The 17030-nt window shown below is 51.1% G+C and overlaps 1 protein-coding gene across 1 annotated transcript in view; it reads right to left on the bottom strand.

The window, feature by feature from the left end:
- Nav1 (neuron navigator 1) overlaps positions 1-17030 on the bottom strand; it is a 255490-nt gene that overhangs the window by 94536 nt on the left and 143924 nt on the right. Inside the window, 2 exon segments of the mRNA XM_028876650.2 lie at positions 7105-7470; positions 11575-11677. Coding sequence (XP_028732483.1) covers positions 7105-7470; positions 11575-11677 — 469 coding nt within the window.

Raw genomic sequence — 17030 nt, 5'->3', positions numbered from 1 at the left:
TAGACTCCTAATAGCAAAGTCGAAATAATCTAATTTTTAACAGGGCAAAGAGTTTGAGTAGACATTTCTGCAAAGAAGAACTCCAAATGGTCAACAGCACTGGTCCTTAGGGAAGTGCAATCCCAAACCATAGTGGAACATTGCCTCCCCTTTATAGAAAGGCTATTATTTAAAAAAGAGGAAAACAAAAAATACTGGCTGAGGTTGTGAAGAGAGAGAGAGAGAGAGAGAGAGAGAGAGAGAGAGAGAGAGAGAAGAGAGAGAGAGACTCTTCCATGATGGTGATGGGACTGAAAACTAGGGCAGGCATCACGGAGAACAGCATGTTGATTCCTCAAACAAATAGAAATAGTATAGACCTGCCCTATGGTCCAGCAATCCCATGACTGGGTGTATTGAAAATATGACTGCGTTCACACGTTTATGGTAGAGCAATTAATAATAGCCAGGGCACAGAATCAACCTGTGTGTCCACTGATGGATAAATGATAAAGAAAATGTGGTATACATCCACGAAGGAATGTTATTTGACAATAAAGAGAATGAAATTCTGACACCTGCAGTCACATGGATGGAAATGGAGAACTGTGGGGTAACTGCAGCCAGCCAGGCACAGAAGGTTCCTTGTTCATGTTCCCAGTTCACGTACCACTCATATGGGGAAGCTGAGAAGTGGGTCTCACTGAGAAGGAGAGAGCCTAGGGGTGGCTATGGGAGCCAGAGAGAGTATGAGGTAGGAGGGTGAGGGATGATGGGTAACCAGCACAGAAGTACAGTTGAAGAGTAACTTTTGAAAATGATTTATTTTATTCTTAATTGTGTGTGTGTGTGTGTGTGTGTGTGTGTGTGTGTGTGTGTGTTGCAGATGCACCTGAGTGCAGGTGCCTAAGGAGGTCAGAGGCATGGAATCCCTCTGAAGCTGGAGTTACAGATGGCTGTGAGGCACCTAACGTGGGTGCTGGAAGCCAAACTCAGGTCCTCTGCAAGAGCAGCATATAGTTTTAACGACTGAGCCATCTTTCCAGCCCCAAGAAGTAACTTTTAATATTCTATGGCATTACTAAAGTATGAGAAGTATCTCCTGATGTTCTATGGTTGGCAGCAATTAATTGTATGTTTCAAAATAACTGGTAGAGAGGATTTTTCATGTTCCCAACACAAAGAAATGATGTCTTAGTTGATGGATATGTCAATTACTTGATCTGCCCATATTGTACACCTATAGTGAAATATGTACAATTATTTTCACCAAAGCGAAAAGCAAAACAAAATTCAGGTGTGATAGTGCATGCCTATCATCTAGTACTTGGGAAGGAATTCATTCAAAGTCATTTTCAGCTACATAGTGAGTTCAAGGCCAGCCTGTGCAGAATAACCAGAACCAAACAACAAAAGAACACCAACCTCCAACCAAAACGAAACTAAAACAATATATATTTGAAAAAACACAATGAAATTGTATTTACCATCCATTAGATTTTAAGTGTCCCATAGAGGTTATGTGCTGGAAACTTTGGGGTGGGGCGGCAGACCCTTGAGGAGGCAGAAGCTAGTGTAATGCGTTTGGTCATTGGGAGTGCGCCGTTAAGGGCTATGAGACATTGTTCTCACCCACAGGGCAGCTGGCTTCATCATGCCCTCCCTCCACGGTGTGCTGCATCGTTAAGGGCTTCAAAGCAACAGGGACAACCAGCCATGGACTGAAATCCTCAAACTCAGACCCAAACAAAACTTTCCTCTTTTAAACGAAGCATCTCGGGTATGTTGCTACAGTAACTGGTTGCTACATGTTGCTACAGTAACCGGTGTGTTGCTACAGTAATGAAGAGCTGACTGACACGGTTAGGATGGTTATTTTTTCTTAAACCAGAAGCTAATGAACAGTGAGGCTTTCAAGACTGTAGAACAGGTGGCAATGTACAATGGTCCAGTATAGTGGTTCCTCAAAAGAGTACACGTAGAATGTAGTACACGTAGAATGTAGTACACGTAGAATCACTGTATGACCAGCAGTTCCTCGCTCTGTGTACACCCCAAAGAACAGACACTTAGACAACAAACAAGTATTTATACAACTTGGAATCACGGTGATTCCCAGTTCCTAAAAGATGGCCAAAAAGACGAAAGGACAAACAGAATATAGCACATACAACCAGTGAATGCCATTCAGCCATAAAAAAAGGAAATTCTGACATAATATGGATGAGTTTCAGTGATGCTATGCTAGGCAATGTATACCACAAAAAGACATAGTATGAGTCCATTTGCATGAGTTACCTAGAATAGTCCAATCCACAGAGATAAATTTGTAGACGCTTAGTTGCCATGGCAAGAGGGAGGGAGGAAGAAGCCACTGTTGAATGAGCACAGAATTTCAGCTTAGTCACTTGAAATGTACTGGAAGTGGACAGTGGCAACCAGGGACAACAATGTGAATGTACTTGGTGCCCCTCAACTGCATTTAAAAATGGTTCTTCTGAGGCCCTCCCCACCCCCTCACTCCTTGCCACCTGTGGCAGGTGAGAGAGCTGGTCACGAGAGTGAGAGAGCTAGCCCTGACCCTCCTTGGGTGCAGCGCCCAAGAGAGTTGGCTTTGCACCCCATCTGGGCAGCACTAGAGCTGACCCTATTGTTGGGGGCTGGGATGCTGACTCTGAGGGCGTGAGAAGAGCAGAGCTGACCCTGCCCCACCCTCATTTGCCATGCAGTGCCATGGGCAAGGGGAAGATGCCCTCCCCCCTCCCCTCCTTGTCATCTGTGGCAGGTGAGAAAGCTGCCCCCCCCCACCCCGTCATGGTCACAAGAGTGAGAGAACGAGCCCTGCCCCTCACCAGCTGCAGCACACAAGAGTGCCCTGCACCCCACCGGGACAGCACACTAGAGCCGACCCTGTTGTTGGGGTACAGGTGGGCCAGCTCTGAGGGCATTCGAGCAGGAGAGCTGACACACGTACCCCATCCCTCCCTACAGCAATGGGCAGAGAGGGCCCTGCACCTCACCTGGGCAAAACAGCAGAGCTGGTCCTGCTGGTGTGAGTGTGAGTGAGCCTGGGAACAGACCTGGCCCCGCTCCTTGCTGGGGGCTGCATTGGGTGACCTAGCTCAGGCAGTGCGGGAGAGCTTGCCAGGGTAGTGATGACGAGGGAAAGCTGGTGGGCTGACCAACCCAGCTACCAGTCAGGCCCAGAACCAGGGCTATGAGATAGCCCACACCAACATCCACCTCATCTATGAACTGCTGGAGCATGTGAAGGGGATGATCCAAAACAGCGGGATCTCCATGACACAGGAAAACAACAGGACATCCAAGAGGAGCCCTGGTGAGAGCCCATTATCCTTGGTGTAGCAGAAGTCAGAGGCCCCGAGCCAGACCACTGACTCGTGGCAATGAACCCTTGCAAGTAAAGATGAACGGACGAAAGGGTAAACTGTGTGCCTCAATGGGCCACACCACAGCTTCCACGACAAGATTCTTCTCTCTCTCTCTCTTGTTTCATTTTTGGTTTTTCTTTTTGTTTTTCTTTGTGGGGGAGGCTGCAAGGGCAGGAGGCAGATGCTATGGACCAGGAGGTAAGTAGGATTGGAATCCATGATGTGAAATCCACAAAGATCAATAAAAGTTAAAAGAATTTAAAAAAATAATAATTCTAGCTAGGCAGTGGTGGTGGTGGTGCATTCCCAGCACTTTGGAAGACAGAGTCAGGCAGATCTCTGAGTTCCAGGCCAGCCTGGTCTACAGAGTGAGTTTCAGGATAGCTAGGTCTACACAGAGTAAAAAAAAAACCCTGTCTTGAAAAACAATACAAACTGCTGGGCGGCGGCGGCGGCGGCGGCGGCGGCGGCGGCAGCAGCAGCAGCAGCAGCAGCAGCAGCAGCAGCAGCAGCAGCGGCGCACGCCTTTAATCCTAGCACTTGGGAGGCAGGGCCAGGTGGATCTCTGTGAGTTCAAGGTGAGCCTGGTCTACAGAGCGAGGTCAGGACAGGCACCAAAACTACACAGAGAAACCCTGTCTCAAAAAAAAAAAAAAAAAAAAAAAAAAAAAAAAAAAAAAAAAAACCAAACCAAACCAAACCAAACAACAAAACAACATGTTCTTCTAAAATGGTGACTCTCCTGTACACTTCACTGATTATCAAACTGAATTTTAAGCACGTGACTCCTTGGGCCGCAGCGCCAGAGCCTTTCCCGGTCTACTCTCCCCACTTAGAAGAATGAACATCTTCAGTTTGCTAAGTGACAAACCGGGGAGCCACTTGCTGCTAGATAGGGCCAGGAGAGCTGACTCAAAGCTCACACAGCCTGAGAAGAACCAGCCAGAGGCCAGTCCCCATGGGATAACTGAGAAAGGGTGAGAGCCACTGCCATCCACGTGGCTCACGTGGACAGCCTGTGGCCAACAGTGTCACCCAAGGAGAAGGCAGAAAGATGCTCAGCAATCAGCTGCACTGCTCAGGCGGCCCAGCCCGGGAGGTCCCTGAGAGGTAGTTTAAATGGCTGATGGGTGGATGGGAAGGGCCCAATTCATCTTATAAATAGGAAAAACCATTTTCTTAGGAAAATGACTTTTTTTTTTCTTGCCTGCATGTATTTCTGCACATCACATCTGCACATCTGGTGCTGGAGGCAAGAAGAGAGCATCGGATCCCCTGGGACTGGAGTTACAGGTGGGAGCGAGCGGCCATGTAGGTGCTGGGAATTGAGATCAGGTCCTCTGGAAGAGCAGCCAGTGTTCTTAACCACTGAGCCATCTCTCCAGTTCATTTTACAAATGACAGAGTCTGGTTGAGGACCACAGTGGGGATGCGAACTAACGGAGGCTGAGGGAGGGTCACCCAAGGATTCTGGGGTCTAGCACATCCTGCTTTAACGAAGAAGCACAGTGTGTAGTCGGAGGACGCCTGACGGGGGAGCAACGGTGTGCTTTAAACTCACTGGGCTTTATGAGCTGACTCCTTCAATGCTGATGTCCCAAGCAGATTTAGGATGACCTTCCCTTTATGGTCTAGGACAGGTACTTGGGGGCAGAGAACACTTAAAACTAGGGAAAGGTTACCACTACTTGAAAAGGGACCATAAAAGACGCATATGAAATGACATTGCAAACTAGTATTGCGATTTATACTCTCATCTAGTTTGTGAATATTGCCATGCCAGCCACTTATCATATAGTCTCCAAGAGGACTCCAGGCTTCCCTGGCCTCCCAGCTGCGGGGTGAGCAGAGAGGCCGAGGTCTCATTCTTCTCACTCTCTGTTTTGACTTAACTCAATCAAGGGCACACACACTACCCAGAGGAAAGAGGATAAAAGGAGGGAGCTAAATGCTGTCCATCAGTCTGGGACTCTAACAACAGTCCTGACAGGTAACCCAGTGAGCAATTAACCGAGCTAGGAATTAGACTAAGCCTTTTACATATATTAACACTTTTTATCTTCAGAGCGGGCCATAGGTTGTCCTACAGCTATCTGCATTCAGTAAATAGACAGATTAAAATACAGAGGTTAGCTTAGTAACTCAAGCTCAAGCAGCAAGTTAATTCTAGAAGTCCTACTACTTTGTCAGAGTGGATCTCTCTGTGCAGGAGTCCTGTGCCTTCCTGTACTTTGGGGACATTAGAGGGGTTTTAATAATGCTGCTAGGTCTGGGGGCTCCCTGAGGGTGAGGATCCCGCCAGTCTTGGAATTCCCTAGCACAGGGGCCCCAGTCCTGAGCCCTCAGCCCCAGAGGCTCCTCTATGCCCCATAGGCTGGGGCATCAGGGGACAGGGACCTGACATTTCCGCACAGTCACTTCCCAGGGCACATGGCCTGCATGGAGCAGCTTCTCTGCCATGGGCTCTTTTCCCTCCCTATCACAGGCTCCTGACCACAGCAGCAGCTGGGGCCTGAACACAGCATGATTCCTCTCTATCCCTGCTCCAGGCTGGCGGATCTGAGCACGAGGTTGGGCCGCCCCTGGGATCTGCCAGGCAGTAAACAAGCCATTCATGCGTCAGTTGTTTTCCTCCAGAGCAGCCTCATCAGCTGGACAGACCGTGACCAGACCTGCCAAGTTTATCCCCATGGGTGGGCTGCGGGCTGGGAGTGGTGGACGGCCTGGAACTCAGCTCAGTCTTTTCCAAGAGGCCACTTTCCATGCCCTTGAAGCTGCCGTTTTGTTAGGAGTGGCAATCTCTGGCAGTATGATTTGAGGCACCTGAAGGGAAGGGCTGCTGCTGCTTTATGGGGTGTCTTAGAAGTGGAGATCCCAGAAAACCATGAAGGAAGAACGGAAGTGGCAGTCTGCTGGGAGACCCCCAGAGAAGTTTCCAGAACCATGCAGCTCTCTGGTCTCAGGGCTTGCAAAAGTTGGTCAGAATGCCCCGAACCCCATCAGTTCAAATTCTTTCTGTCCTCTTTTTACTTCCAAGACAGCCATGTCCGTCCAGATTGTCTCCCCAAGTCTACCCTGTCTATTATGGCAGAAAAGATAAGCTGGGGGTCTCTGGGGGTCCAAGGGCAGGGAAGAAGGTTTAATAGACTGGGGTAGGGAACAGGATGCGGCATTATGGGTAGAAGGATTGCGGAAGCAGAAACCCAAGGATATAAACCAAGGGCGGAGGTAAGCAGGCCTGGAACCCCAGGCAGAGGAAGTAAAGACACCACCCCCACTCTGTCTGACCCACACTTTCACTCAAACTGTGTTTTCGCTTAGCGGGTACAAGGAGGTGACATTCTTAGCCTCATTTTGCAGATGTGGAAGCAAACTGAGTCATCCGCGGTCTACCCAGTTTGCAGAAGAGCTGGGCCTCAAAAAGGTTTCCAGGGCTCTTTGGGCCACACTTTTGGGAGGACAGGCTCAGGGAAGAGAATAAGGGCATACGTTTATGGACCAATCAGCTCCTCTGTTGTCAGCCCCACCCACCACACCCCTCTAGAACAAGCCACATCTGATTGCAAAGGCAGTCACTGCGCGCACACTAGCCCTCCGCACACCCCTTTCTTTCGTCACGGCACAGCAAACACATGCTGAGCTCCACTCTCCTTTTAAGACATCCCATCCCATCATTCCATCTGCTCTCCTCCCACGCCTTCTGCACCAGCTGTCTGAGGGCCCCTGGGCTTACCCTGTCGTGATGTCATCATCCTCTGTCATGGTCTTGCCCATGAGGTCGCTGTCACTCATGTAGCCGGACTTGAGGTCCACCTCATCAGAGTCCAGGGACTCCACCAACTCCAGGCGGGAGATGTGGCTGAGCTTGCTAGGGCTCCGCATAGGCATTGTGTGGGAGTAGTGTGCCCGCTCCCCGTGCATGTACCAGGCTGGTGGCCCCTCGGAGCGGCAGCTCCCCCCAACAGAGGGGGCATCGCCAGCCTGCAGCCGGGGACTGGACTGGCCGTAGCGCCAAGAGAGGGGAGAGGAGCGGTTGGAGAGGCTGGATACACTTCGCGGGTTGGCATCATCGCTGTCGTAACAAGTCATCTCCAGGGAGCTGCAGAGAGAGCGGATGGCACAGGTTTAGTCCTCAGCCCAACCGCTCTGTGCCCTGTCCCTTCACTGGGACGCCCTCTGTAGGGGCTCCTAAGTGTAAGTTCCTTTGTTACAGGCTATCCAGACTGTCAAGGGACAGTGATCCTAAGTAGCCAAGACAGCAATCCCATACACTCCGAAGAGCCTATGCTGTGAGTGTGGCTAGGGTTTAATATATTTTTTAAAAATCATTTTCTGGTAAACAGCCCAAGAAATAAATTAATCCTGCTGGTCCACTGCTTCCTTATCGTGAGATGGGACAGTGCCTACCCTACGTAATGTTTGTAGAGTTGGGAGGGCTGCAGCCATACAGATCTGACTGGGCCCCTCGTGTAGAAGATGCTCACCCAACCAGAAAGAGCCAGTGAGGCCTGGTGGGTCGGGAAAAGTGGAGGCTACTGATGACCAGAGCTCAGAAGACCTTAACTGTTCACTTCGTTCAGCATGTGGCCATCATCTCTGTCTAGAGCTGATTCTCGGGTACCATATCTACAAAAACCTAAAATCGGATGTTGAAGTATGAGTCAAGCTTTTGGGAACCTGAAACATAAAGCAGGCCCCAGGAAGACTGGTTCTAGCCATAGGCCTGGGCATCAGAAGAGGAAGCAGAGCCTCCTCAGGGAACAGACACGGCCTTCACTGGGTAGAGGAGAGGACCCAGGAAAGGAGACGAGAGATACAATAAGATCCAGGAGCCCCAAGCATCCAGGCCACCAAGCCAGGCCAAGAAAGCTACAGGCAGGCAGATACCAGAAGGCCAGAGGCTAGAGACACACTGAGGCCTTCTCTCACAGGGCCAGAGAGGAAATATGGCTGAGATCTGGCAAGAATGGTGATCAGAGATTTGGTTCAGGCTGTGATTGATAAGTTCACCAAGCCTAGCAATGGTCCCACTCCAAGTTACTTTTGACCCTTCTCTATCACTAAAGTCAGACAAGGTTGAATTGATGACATGAGGTATGTGGGCCACCAAAGCTGGGACATCTGAGGCAACCTGTGGCTAGACATGAGGTACACAAAGCAGAAGAATCTTTGATCTGTGATTCATAGCCACTCTCAGGGATGGGATGGGAGGCAGACATTGATTTTTATTATTATTGTTGTTGTTGTTTTTATAAAGTTGCTTGGAAAAAGAAAAAGAAAAACCCTCCAAAATGGTCTCTATTGAGCCTGAGAAAATATTCTTCCTATTCCTTAGCAAAATTGGAGGGGGAGGAAGGGTCAGTGGTCCTGAAAAACAGCACGATGGGGTCCTTGCAGCTGACCTGTGGGCCATCAGTGACCTCTTGAGTACTCCCAGCTGACCTACGCCCATCTTTCTCTCTGGGCCCAGCAGTCCCAGCATCCTTTGCAGTTCTGCACCCGTTTCTAGTTACTGTGGACCTTGACACCATCTCCTGTGGGAGAATGGAAATCCCCTGGTGCAGGGGAGCCAGGGTCGTGGTGTAACTCAATCCCGATGCTCACCCTGTATTCTAGCACTTCACAAGGGAACCAACAAGGAGCAGACCCAGGACGGCTGTGCTGAATGCAGCAGGGACCGTCTCACCACAGAGGAAGGCCAGGGCCTCATGCAGGACGTGCTTAACAGACATAAGCTGCCCATGAAATGGTTATTGATGATGATGGAGGAGAAGAGGGGATAAACAGCAGCAGCAGACCATGGTGAGAGCATGGAGGGATCCAGGGGCGCTGGTGTGGGTAGTTCCTCACTCAGTTCTGTCTCTGGCCTGCCTACGCCTCTGTGTTACTCTCTGAACATAAAACGCCTCTTCCCCTATTCTGAGGCTCTGTGTTTGTTTTTTTTTTTTTAAGCACCAACATCCATCTCTAGATCTCAGTGGAAAGGGTTTCTAGCTCAGAGCTGATCTCCTGACCTCCAGCGGGTGCCCAGCCCCAGGATGGCCCCTCTGGGGAGGTCAGTTTTGCTTCCTCTCCAGCCACAGTCCCTACCTCAGACTCTCTCTAAGGAGGGGAACACACCTACAGAAATAGAGGAAGCAAGTTTCCAAAAAGAAACTGAGTCTGAGTTACCCTGTGAACTCCAGGGTGATGGCAACATCAGGGGGGGCAGATGCACCCCTTGAACCCTGAGGCCCACGGGGATACGGCTGTGTTTGCTCTGAAGGCTGGTGCCCCATGCTGTATGGACGCACAGCTGCCCGCAGCAGCCTGTGGGTCCAACAGGTGCCTCTTCTCCAAGGTCCTCTTGCTAGCCTAGGGAATATTATTATTCCAAGGTGCAGGGAAGGATGGATGGATAGCACTTTAGAAAGCAAAAGAGCCATAAAAGTCAGCACAAAACCGGTCTTTATGCGAGTGTGGAGCGGAACTAATATAAACCAAAGGCTAAGAGGAGACGTGGCCCCTAGTCCATGGTAAACAGAAGACAGGCTCTTGCTGGTACTTTCTTTTCCATAAAGGGCGCTTGTCTCAACCAGTCAGCACTAAGGGAAGGCTTTAGGCTTCTCTTCCCCATCCAAGCAGGATCTTCCCTATTTCCCAGGGGCCTCAGGGCAGGCGTCGGGGCACCAGGCGCCTGGAGCAGCTGCCTCTGCCCTGTTTCTGTGGGTGAGTCATCTGGGGTGTGACTCTCAGAGCAATTCAGCAACTCTTGGCTTCTTTGGCACGATCCTGGCGGGTGACTTGGCATTGAGAGATGTTCCAGAAACTTCCTTGGACAGGGGATGGGGGTGAGGATTTCATCTATGGGTGGCTAAACTGCGGGGTGATTCAGCTAAGTGGGAGCCCCACTCTACTTGGATTGCTGCTTAGGGCTTGTGGGATGGAACAGAGACTGTTTGGGGGGCTCCTGAAACCACACTGACCACCTCTCCTCAGACTCCCTTGATGACCTCCGCTTTGGTCGTAAGGTAGATGCTTAGATGTCTGGGAATAAGAGCCTGGTTTTTCAAGGCAGGGAGGTGAGTGGGGGTGTGGGAGGCAGTGGGAAGTAAGAGAAGGAGACAAGTCTCAACAGGAAGACCCAGGGCCAATGGATGAATGCTCCTAAGGCACGGGACAGCAGCAGTCATGGCGCCCCCCACATAGATGGAGATGCCTCAAAAGTGATGGGTTCCTGACATGGAGGGTATGCAAGTGTGTCTTGGCTACTCCTCTGACAGACCATGCTGATAAAAGTCCTTTTCCCATTAACCCTATGTGCCAGCTTTGCGGTCAGTTTTCTAGCACCAGGCGACAGAGAGGAACCTATCTCCAGTTGAACTGAGGAGGCGTCGGTTCCTAATGCACAGGCTTCGAGCCTCCACGTCCATGCCCCATGATTTCCCACCCTTGGCTGCCTGCTCACCTCCCTCCTCAGAACTTAGTTGTGTCCTCTGTCCCCCTCAGGGCGGACAGTATGAGCTCATCTGAGCAGCCCAGGGAAGTCCAGAGGAACCGCATGGGAAATTCTGACTCACAGGGGCTGGGGCCAGAATGCTGCTCTAGGGAAAAGGGGCCCTGGGAGAGGTGTGCACCCTGTAGTTGGAGGCTTGGGGGTTTCTCTAAGGGTTGGGAGACAAGCGGGATGCCATGGGGCTGGTTTTGTGGGTGATGGTACGTAGACCCTCCCAGGTACTCAGCTCTCCTTTGGGAGTGACAGAAGTAGCCAGAGGACACAGGCTGGCAGAGGGCTGAAGAGCCCAGGTGTTGGGAGGATCCGGGTCCTAGCATCCCAGAGGATAGGACCTGAAGAGTAGAGTGGTGTTTAGTAACAAAGCCCTCCTGACAGATGAGGAGACTAGGCCCCAAGGAGAGAGCATGTATGACAGACCACACACCTGGGCTTCCCACCCTTCCCCAGTGGTTTTCACTGTGATTCCGGATAAGTGAAAGCCCATGCTCAAGCATAAGCAGAGACAAGACTTCACGGGTTCCCTGCTGAGATCCTGGGCTCCCTTTCTTTGCAGCACTGGCAGTGTGGGGATCCAGACACCTGTGTCCACAGAGGCCAAGGTCACAGACCGCTCGACGTGGGATGCTTATGTGGAGATGTGGAAAGACCCCGAAGCCTTGCCCTCCAGACCCAGGGAGAGGACGTCACCAAGGGCAGCTCAGGCTTTACCTGTGAGTCACCTGGGAGCCTCGAAGGCTGGACATGGTCTCTTCCAGGTTCTGTCGAAGGTCCAAAACATTCTGGACTGTCCTCTTTCTCTGTGACTCTGGATCTGGCAAGGAGAGCAGAAGGAGCTGGTGAATGAAAAGGGATTCCTGAGGAAACTGGGGGCCAGGGCAGGGGAGACAGACCATATCTTCCCGAAACCAGGCCCTGGGGCCAGTCACCTGCGTCTTCTGTTTCCCCAGAGATGACCAGCAGAGCAGGTACCGCTAACGCCTCCACATCTGTCCCGGGCCAGCTGAAGCTCCAACCCTGACAAGGGCCGCAGACAGGGCCACTGAATTCCCCACAGACCCTCTCCCTGAGTGACCCATACTGCCTCTGGCTTTGGTTTGGGGAGGTTCTTCTCACAGCAGAGGCAGCAGTCATAGGCAAGGCTTCCTGTGGTGGAACGAAATGGCACTCTCCTGGAATCTCCTTTGTGGCAAGCACTCTGCTGGTGTGTGCTTAGGGCCTTTGAAAGAGGGGACACTCTGATGGGCAGAGTGGTCATTTTCTGGGGCAGTTCAGAGCCTATTCAAGAGTTGGAGATCCTGACTGAGGAAGAAGTATGGGTGTGGCCAGAATCTGGACTGGTCAGGACCACTTTGCTCAGCCTTGGTTTCCCGGCAGGATGACGTTAGCCTGGACCATTGAGAGCCTCTACCCATAAACAAAGCTTCATCCTTTCTCCCATCTAGGATGGAAACAGCCTCCAAATGATGCAACTCAAAGAACCCTCCTCTCCCTTCTATTGACCTAGCCAACAAATCTTTATCAAATAACCACTTGGGGCTGGGTGTGGCGGCGCACAACTTTGATCCTGGCACTCGGGAGGCAGAAGCTGGTGGATCTCTTGGAGTCGGAGGCCAGCCTGGTCTACATAGCAATTTCTAGGCCAGCTAAGGCTACATAGCAAGGCCCTATTTTAAAAAGGAAAGAAATAAAGACAACAAAAATCCCCAAGCAACACTCCCCCCCAAAAAAAATGAATACAAATGAAACAACAAAGATACCACCAGAACTTGGTACTGGGCACTGTGCTGGGCTCTGAGGACACGCGATGGAGGCCCTGCCCCACAGTTCACCGTTTATGTTGGGATCTGAAGTCACTGTCCCTGAACAGGACCCAGCTTCCCCAATCTTCCTCAAAAGGCCATCTTCAGCAGTCAGTGACAGCAAGATGACCGTGGGACAAGCCCTCTCCTCCCCCCCCCCAACCCTTCCAGCCTCCTGGGCAAGCCAACCTTACCCCCACCCCCAGTCCCAGCCTCTCTCCACCCACAGACTCAGCAGGAGAGCAAGCTCCTTTTGGCTGCCAAAGAGAACATTTCCGAATCCCATAAGAGGTATTTTTTTTCTCAGGACTGAGCTCAGGCTGGCTGGCTGTCACTGGATGGCTGGCCAAGAGAGGCTGGGTGGGGTGGCAGGGCCATGCTGTATGGCTCTCCCCAGAGCCTCTGGGACACTTTCTCTTAGGACCAGCTCTAGACCTGCGCCTGGCCATCTCTCTGTTTAGCTCCCTTGGGGTCTTGTCCCGACCCTGCAGCTTCTCATGGCCAGTCCCATGTACCCAGCACGCCATGATGGGGTCAGTGAACAAGGATGAACGGCAGGCCTCCATGCCAGTGGTCTGTGCTCTGCCCACAGCCTTGGCATCATCTCTCTGGCTGCCAATGCCTGTTTATCCTGGCAAGTGCCACCTCGTGAACTGATCCATGGCTTTAACTGATGGCTTGGCATGGGACGCAGGGTCAGAAAGTGTACACCTATATATTTTAAGGTTTAATTCTCAAGTGCCTATGTGGGAACCTAGAAGATGGGTGCCAACGTACAGGTTTCGCAGGACGGTGATACTTTCTATGGTTTTGACGGAAATGATCCAACGTACACCCATCTCCGAAGTGTGTTTCCAAAGAGGAAAGTGACTGAGAGTTATTCAGAAACTTATGAGTGTGCCCAGTTTTTTTGCACACATCATCCAGTTGAATCCTCACAACATTTTTGGGAGATCTGTGCTATTGTTCCATTTTACAGATGAGAACACTGACACTCGGAGAGATCACATAAATGGGTTGAGGTTGCACAACTAGCGTGTAGCAACAGGATAGAGAGTCTGAAAGAAACTCACCTCTTTTGACGTAAGACAGGGCACCTCTGTATCAGCAGTGTCATGCCCAGTGATGGTATACAGTAGCACTTAAAGATATCCCAATGTTTAATGAGTGCAATCATATTTTTAAAATTGTGTGTGTGTGTGTGTGTGTGTGTGTGTGTGTGTGTGTGTGTGTGTAGTGGATGGATACTGTGGCATTAAAAAAAAAATGTCCACCTCTCTTTAAGGAAAAAAAAATGTTTAATCCACACAGTCAATCAGCTTCATTCCTAATTCCCTAGGCCGTGGGCACAGCAGGGTATGATGGGAACTGGAACCCAAAATCTTGGTAGTGACAGAGAACTCTTGTTACATATATATCAACTCTTGATCTATCAGTCACGGTGCCCTCTTGCCCCAGTCTCCTCAAAGACCTCCACCCAACCCCTACATTTTTCCGTGTCAACAGAGTAGAGTAGGGCAGCCCCCAGGGCTAGACTACTCAAAAATCAGACACCGAGGTCCTTGAAACAGCTCAGCTCAGCCCTGCGTGTCCCAGAGAAGGTAAGGGGCTAAGGTGCAGGAGAGCAACCAGCAGGAGGTGGCGGAGGGAACTGTCTGCAGCCCCCAGGGTGGGATAGGAGAGGCAAGGAGGTGACCGGATCTGTTGAGAGCCCTGGCTGGGGCAGTCCTGAAGAGGCTACACCCTAGAGCTCCTCAGCGCCTCAGCAGTGCCGCCTGGTGGCCATCTAGGGTATGTCACCCCCTTCTCTGTCTCTCTCTCTCTGTCTCTCTGTCTCTGTCTCTTTCTCTCTGTCTCTCTGTCTCTCTGTCTCTCTGTCTCTCTGTCTCTCTCTCTCTCTCTCTCTCTCTCTCTCCCCCCCCCTTGGGAAGAAAAGATACAGGAAACTGAAACTCCAGGACTTACATGCATATAAGAACTGGCCACTGAGACCCAAGAAGCTACAGATACTTAACCTAGTTGTATGTGTGTGTGGAATGTGAGTGTGTGTGTGTGTGTGTGTGTGTGTGTTCAGGGAGGGGGGGTAATATTCACATCTGTGATTTCCCAAGGCATTTTTCGACGTTTAGCTTAAAAATACATTAAGTTGTATTTGCAGAGGAACTCAACCCACCTCTTCCCCCAGCACCCAGTCTGGACCTGCATTCCAGCACTGCAATAAGCATTTCTTCGTTCTCACTGTGTCCAGTGAGAGTGAAGATCTGGGAGGGGTGGAGGGATGTGAGGTACTAGTCACGGTGCGATGAATTAACATAACCCGAAGGTGCTCTACTTTACTCTCTTGGTTAAGTCCCCATGTCTTGGAGGCTGCCTCCCTCTATCTTGGTCAACTCTGTGGCCTCAGCATGAGTGGACCTGGGGCCAAAACAGAGCTAAGGTATGTCAAAGATGGAGGCGCCTTCTCCCTACTGCTGCTCAGGACGTTCCCAACCTATGTGGCACCTTCGTGCACATAACAGCTAAGATTTTGCAGAACAGGTTATAGCTCCAAGAAAGAAGTGTGTGTGTGTGTGTGTGTGTTGTGTGTGTGTGTGCACGCACTCACACACCTACAGAGAGTGTCCTGTCCATGGAATCTAATGGCTAAGGATCAACAATCAAATATATTAGACACACAGGTACACGCACACAGAGTTACCAGTAATGCCAGTGACTACGCGTTTGCCACACACGAGGCACGATGCTGGGCGTATGACTCCACAGTATTCAATTGGATTCATTATATCTGTTTGGATTCCAAAACCCCTATTCATTTTCCCATTATGATGCTGTGCCTCAGAATATGCACATCTCACCAAGGTGTGCCAGTTCTGCAGACACAAACACACCTCCCACTACGTGACAGGAAGGTGACTAAGAAATTTTCGCGGAAGAGAGGCAATTTTTGCAGGAGAAGGGAGGGCCCAGGGGACACTGGGAGGGTGATGGGAGCCGATTTCTTCTACCTGCCTGACATCAGACAGGGGACAAGCCTCCCAAGGATGACGAGGATGAGCAGCTGCTAACCTAAAGACTCAATTTGGTGTCAAGAACGTAATTCTTAGGCCCGTCACTGTGGAGCACGACTTTAATCCTAGCACTGAGAGGCAGAGGCAGGTGGATTTCTGTGAGTTCCAGGACAGCCTGGTCTACATAGTGAGCTCCAGGACAGCCAGGGCTGCACAGAGAGACCCTGTCTCAAAAAACAAACAAACAAAACAAAAACCCAGAAAAGCACAGTTCATAGTGTAAAGAAGAAACCCCAGCATTCAGGTGCTCCCGGCTCTTCCCAGCTGGGTTGATCTTAAACAGGTCATCTCATCTTACTGCAGTTTTCCTTTCTGCTAAGTGAGGAGAGGAATGGCCTCACCTAGTCCGGCTGTGTCGAGGCTTAAGGACCAGCGCACTGAGCCTAGTGCCCGGCACACAGCAAGCTTCCTGGAAATGTAGCTCGGATCCGGCAGAAGGCAGAGGTGGGTGGGCACTGGGGCCCGAGCTTCCCACTCTCAGCCATTCACAGACAGGGGCGACCGGAGGCCCTCATACCCGGATCTAGGGCCAAATGAGATGCTCACCAAACCTGGCTTCTGCATCATCAAGCCTGACAGCTGCTTCTCTCACGGCTAGTCTCGCCTGTGGGGCACACTTGGCTACAGGGACTTGCTTGGGCGGGAAGGCTAAAATGTGGCACAGCAATGGACAGCGAGCCTCCAGCTCAGGGGAAAAGCTCCAACAGAGACCCGCAAGTTCCAGGAGGAGCAGGAGGCTCAGGGGGACCCGTCACCCAGTACTCAGATTTCCCCACATTCTGTGAGGTTTTAATTATTAGCCAGCAATTAAGTAAACGGCAATGACTGACTGTCAAAGCCTTAATTACTCCCAATGTTCCAGAACCCACACAAGCCATGGAGCCCAGGGTAGGGCAGCTGAGAACTGGGTCTATACCTCCTCTCTAGACTGGCTTTTGCTGTGAGCGCCTGGGTGAAGTGCAAGCCCCCAGGATGGGTAGGAGCAGGCCTAGAGGGGGCTGGAGGGCATCTGCCACCTTCTCACATCAAGGACGGAAATGACGCCCCTGTACGTCCGCAGAGGGGACTCGGGGCTGCCTCGACTCCTGGCCTTGGCTCATTTTTCACTGTCTGGTGCTGTGGGCTGTGATGGAGGCTGAGATGTATCTGCAGAAGGGATAACTCACAGCCAGAATGAACCACGAGGGATGGCCTGGGCCTAGATCCATGGTGAAATCCAGGCCAGCCTAAATGACCTGGAAACAGGAAGGACCGAGCCTCTCTGCATCTGTTTCTCACCCCCCCCCCCCAACAACTC

Source organism: Peromyscus leucopus, chromosome 15 (genome assembly GCF_004664715.2).
Source record: "Peromyscus leucopus breed LL Stock chromosome 15, UCI_PerLeu_2.1, whole genome shotgun sequence".
NCBI classification, from domain to species: Eukaryota; Metazoa; Chordata; class Mammalia; order Rodentia; family Cricetidae; genus Peromyscus; species Peromyscus leucopus.
This window is presented reverse-complemented; position numbering and strand designations above follow the sequence as displayed.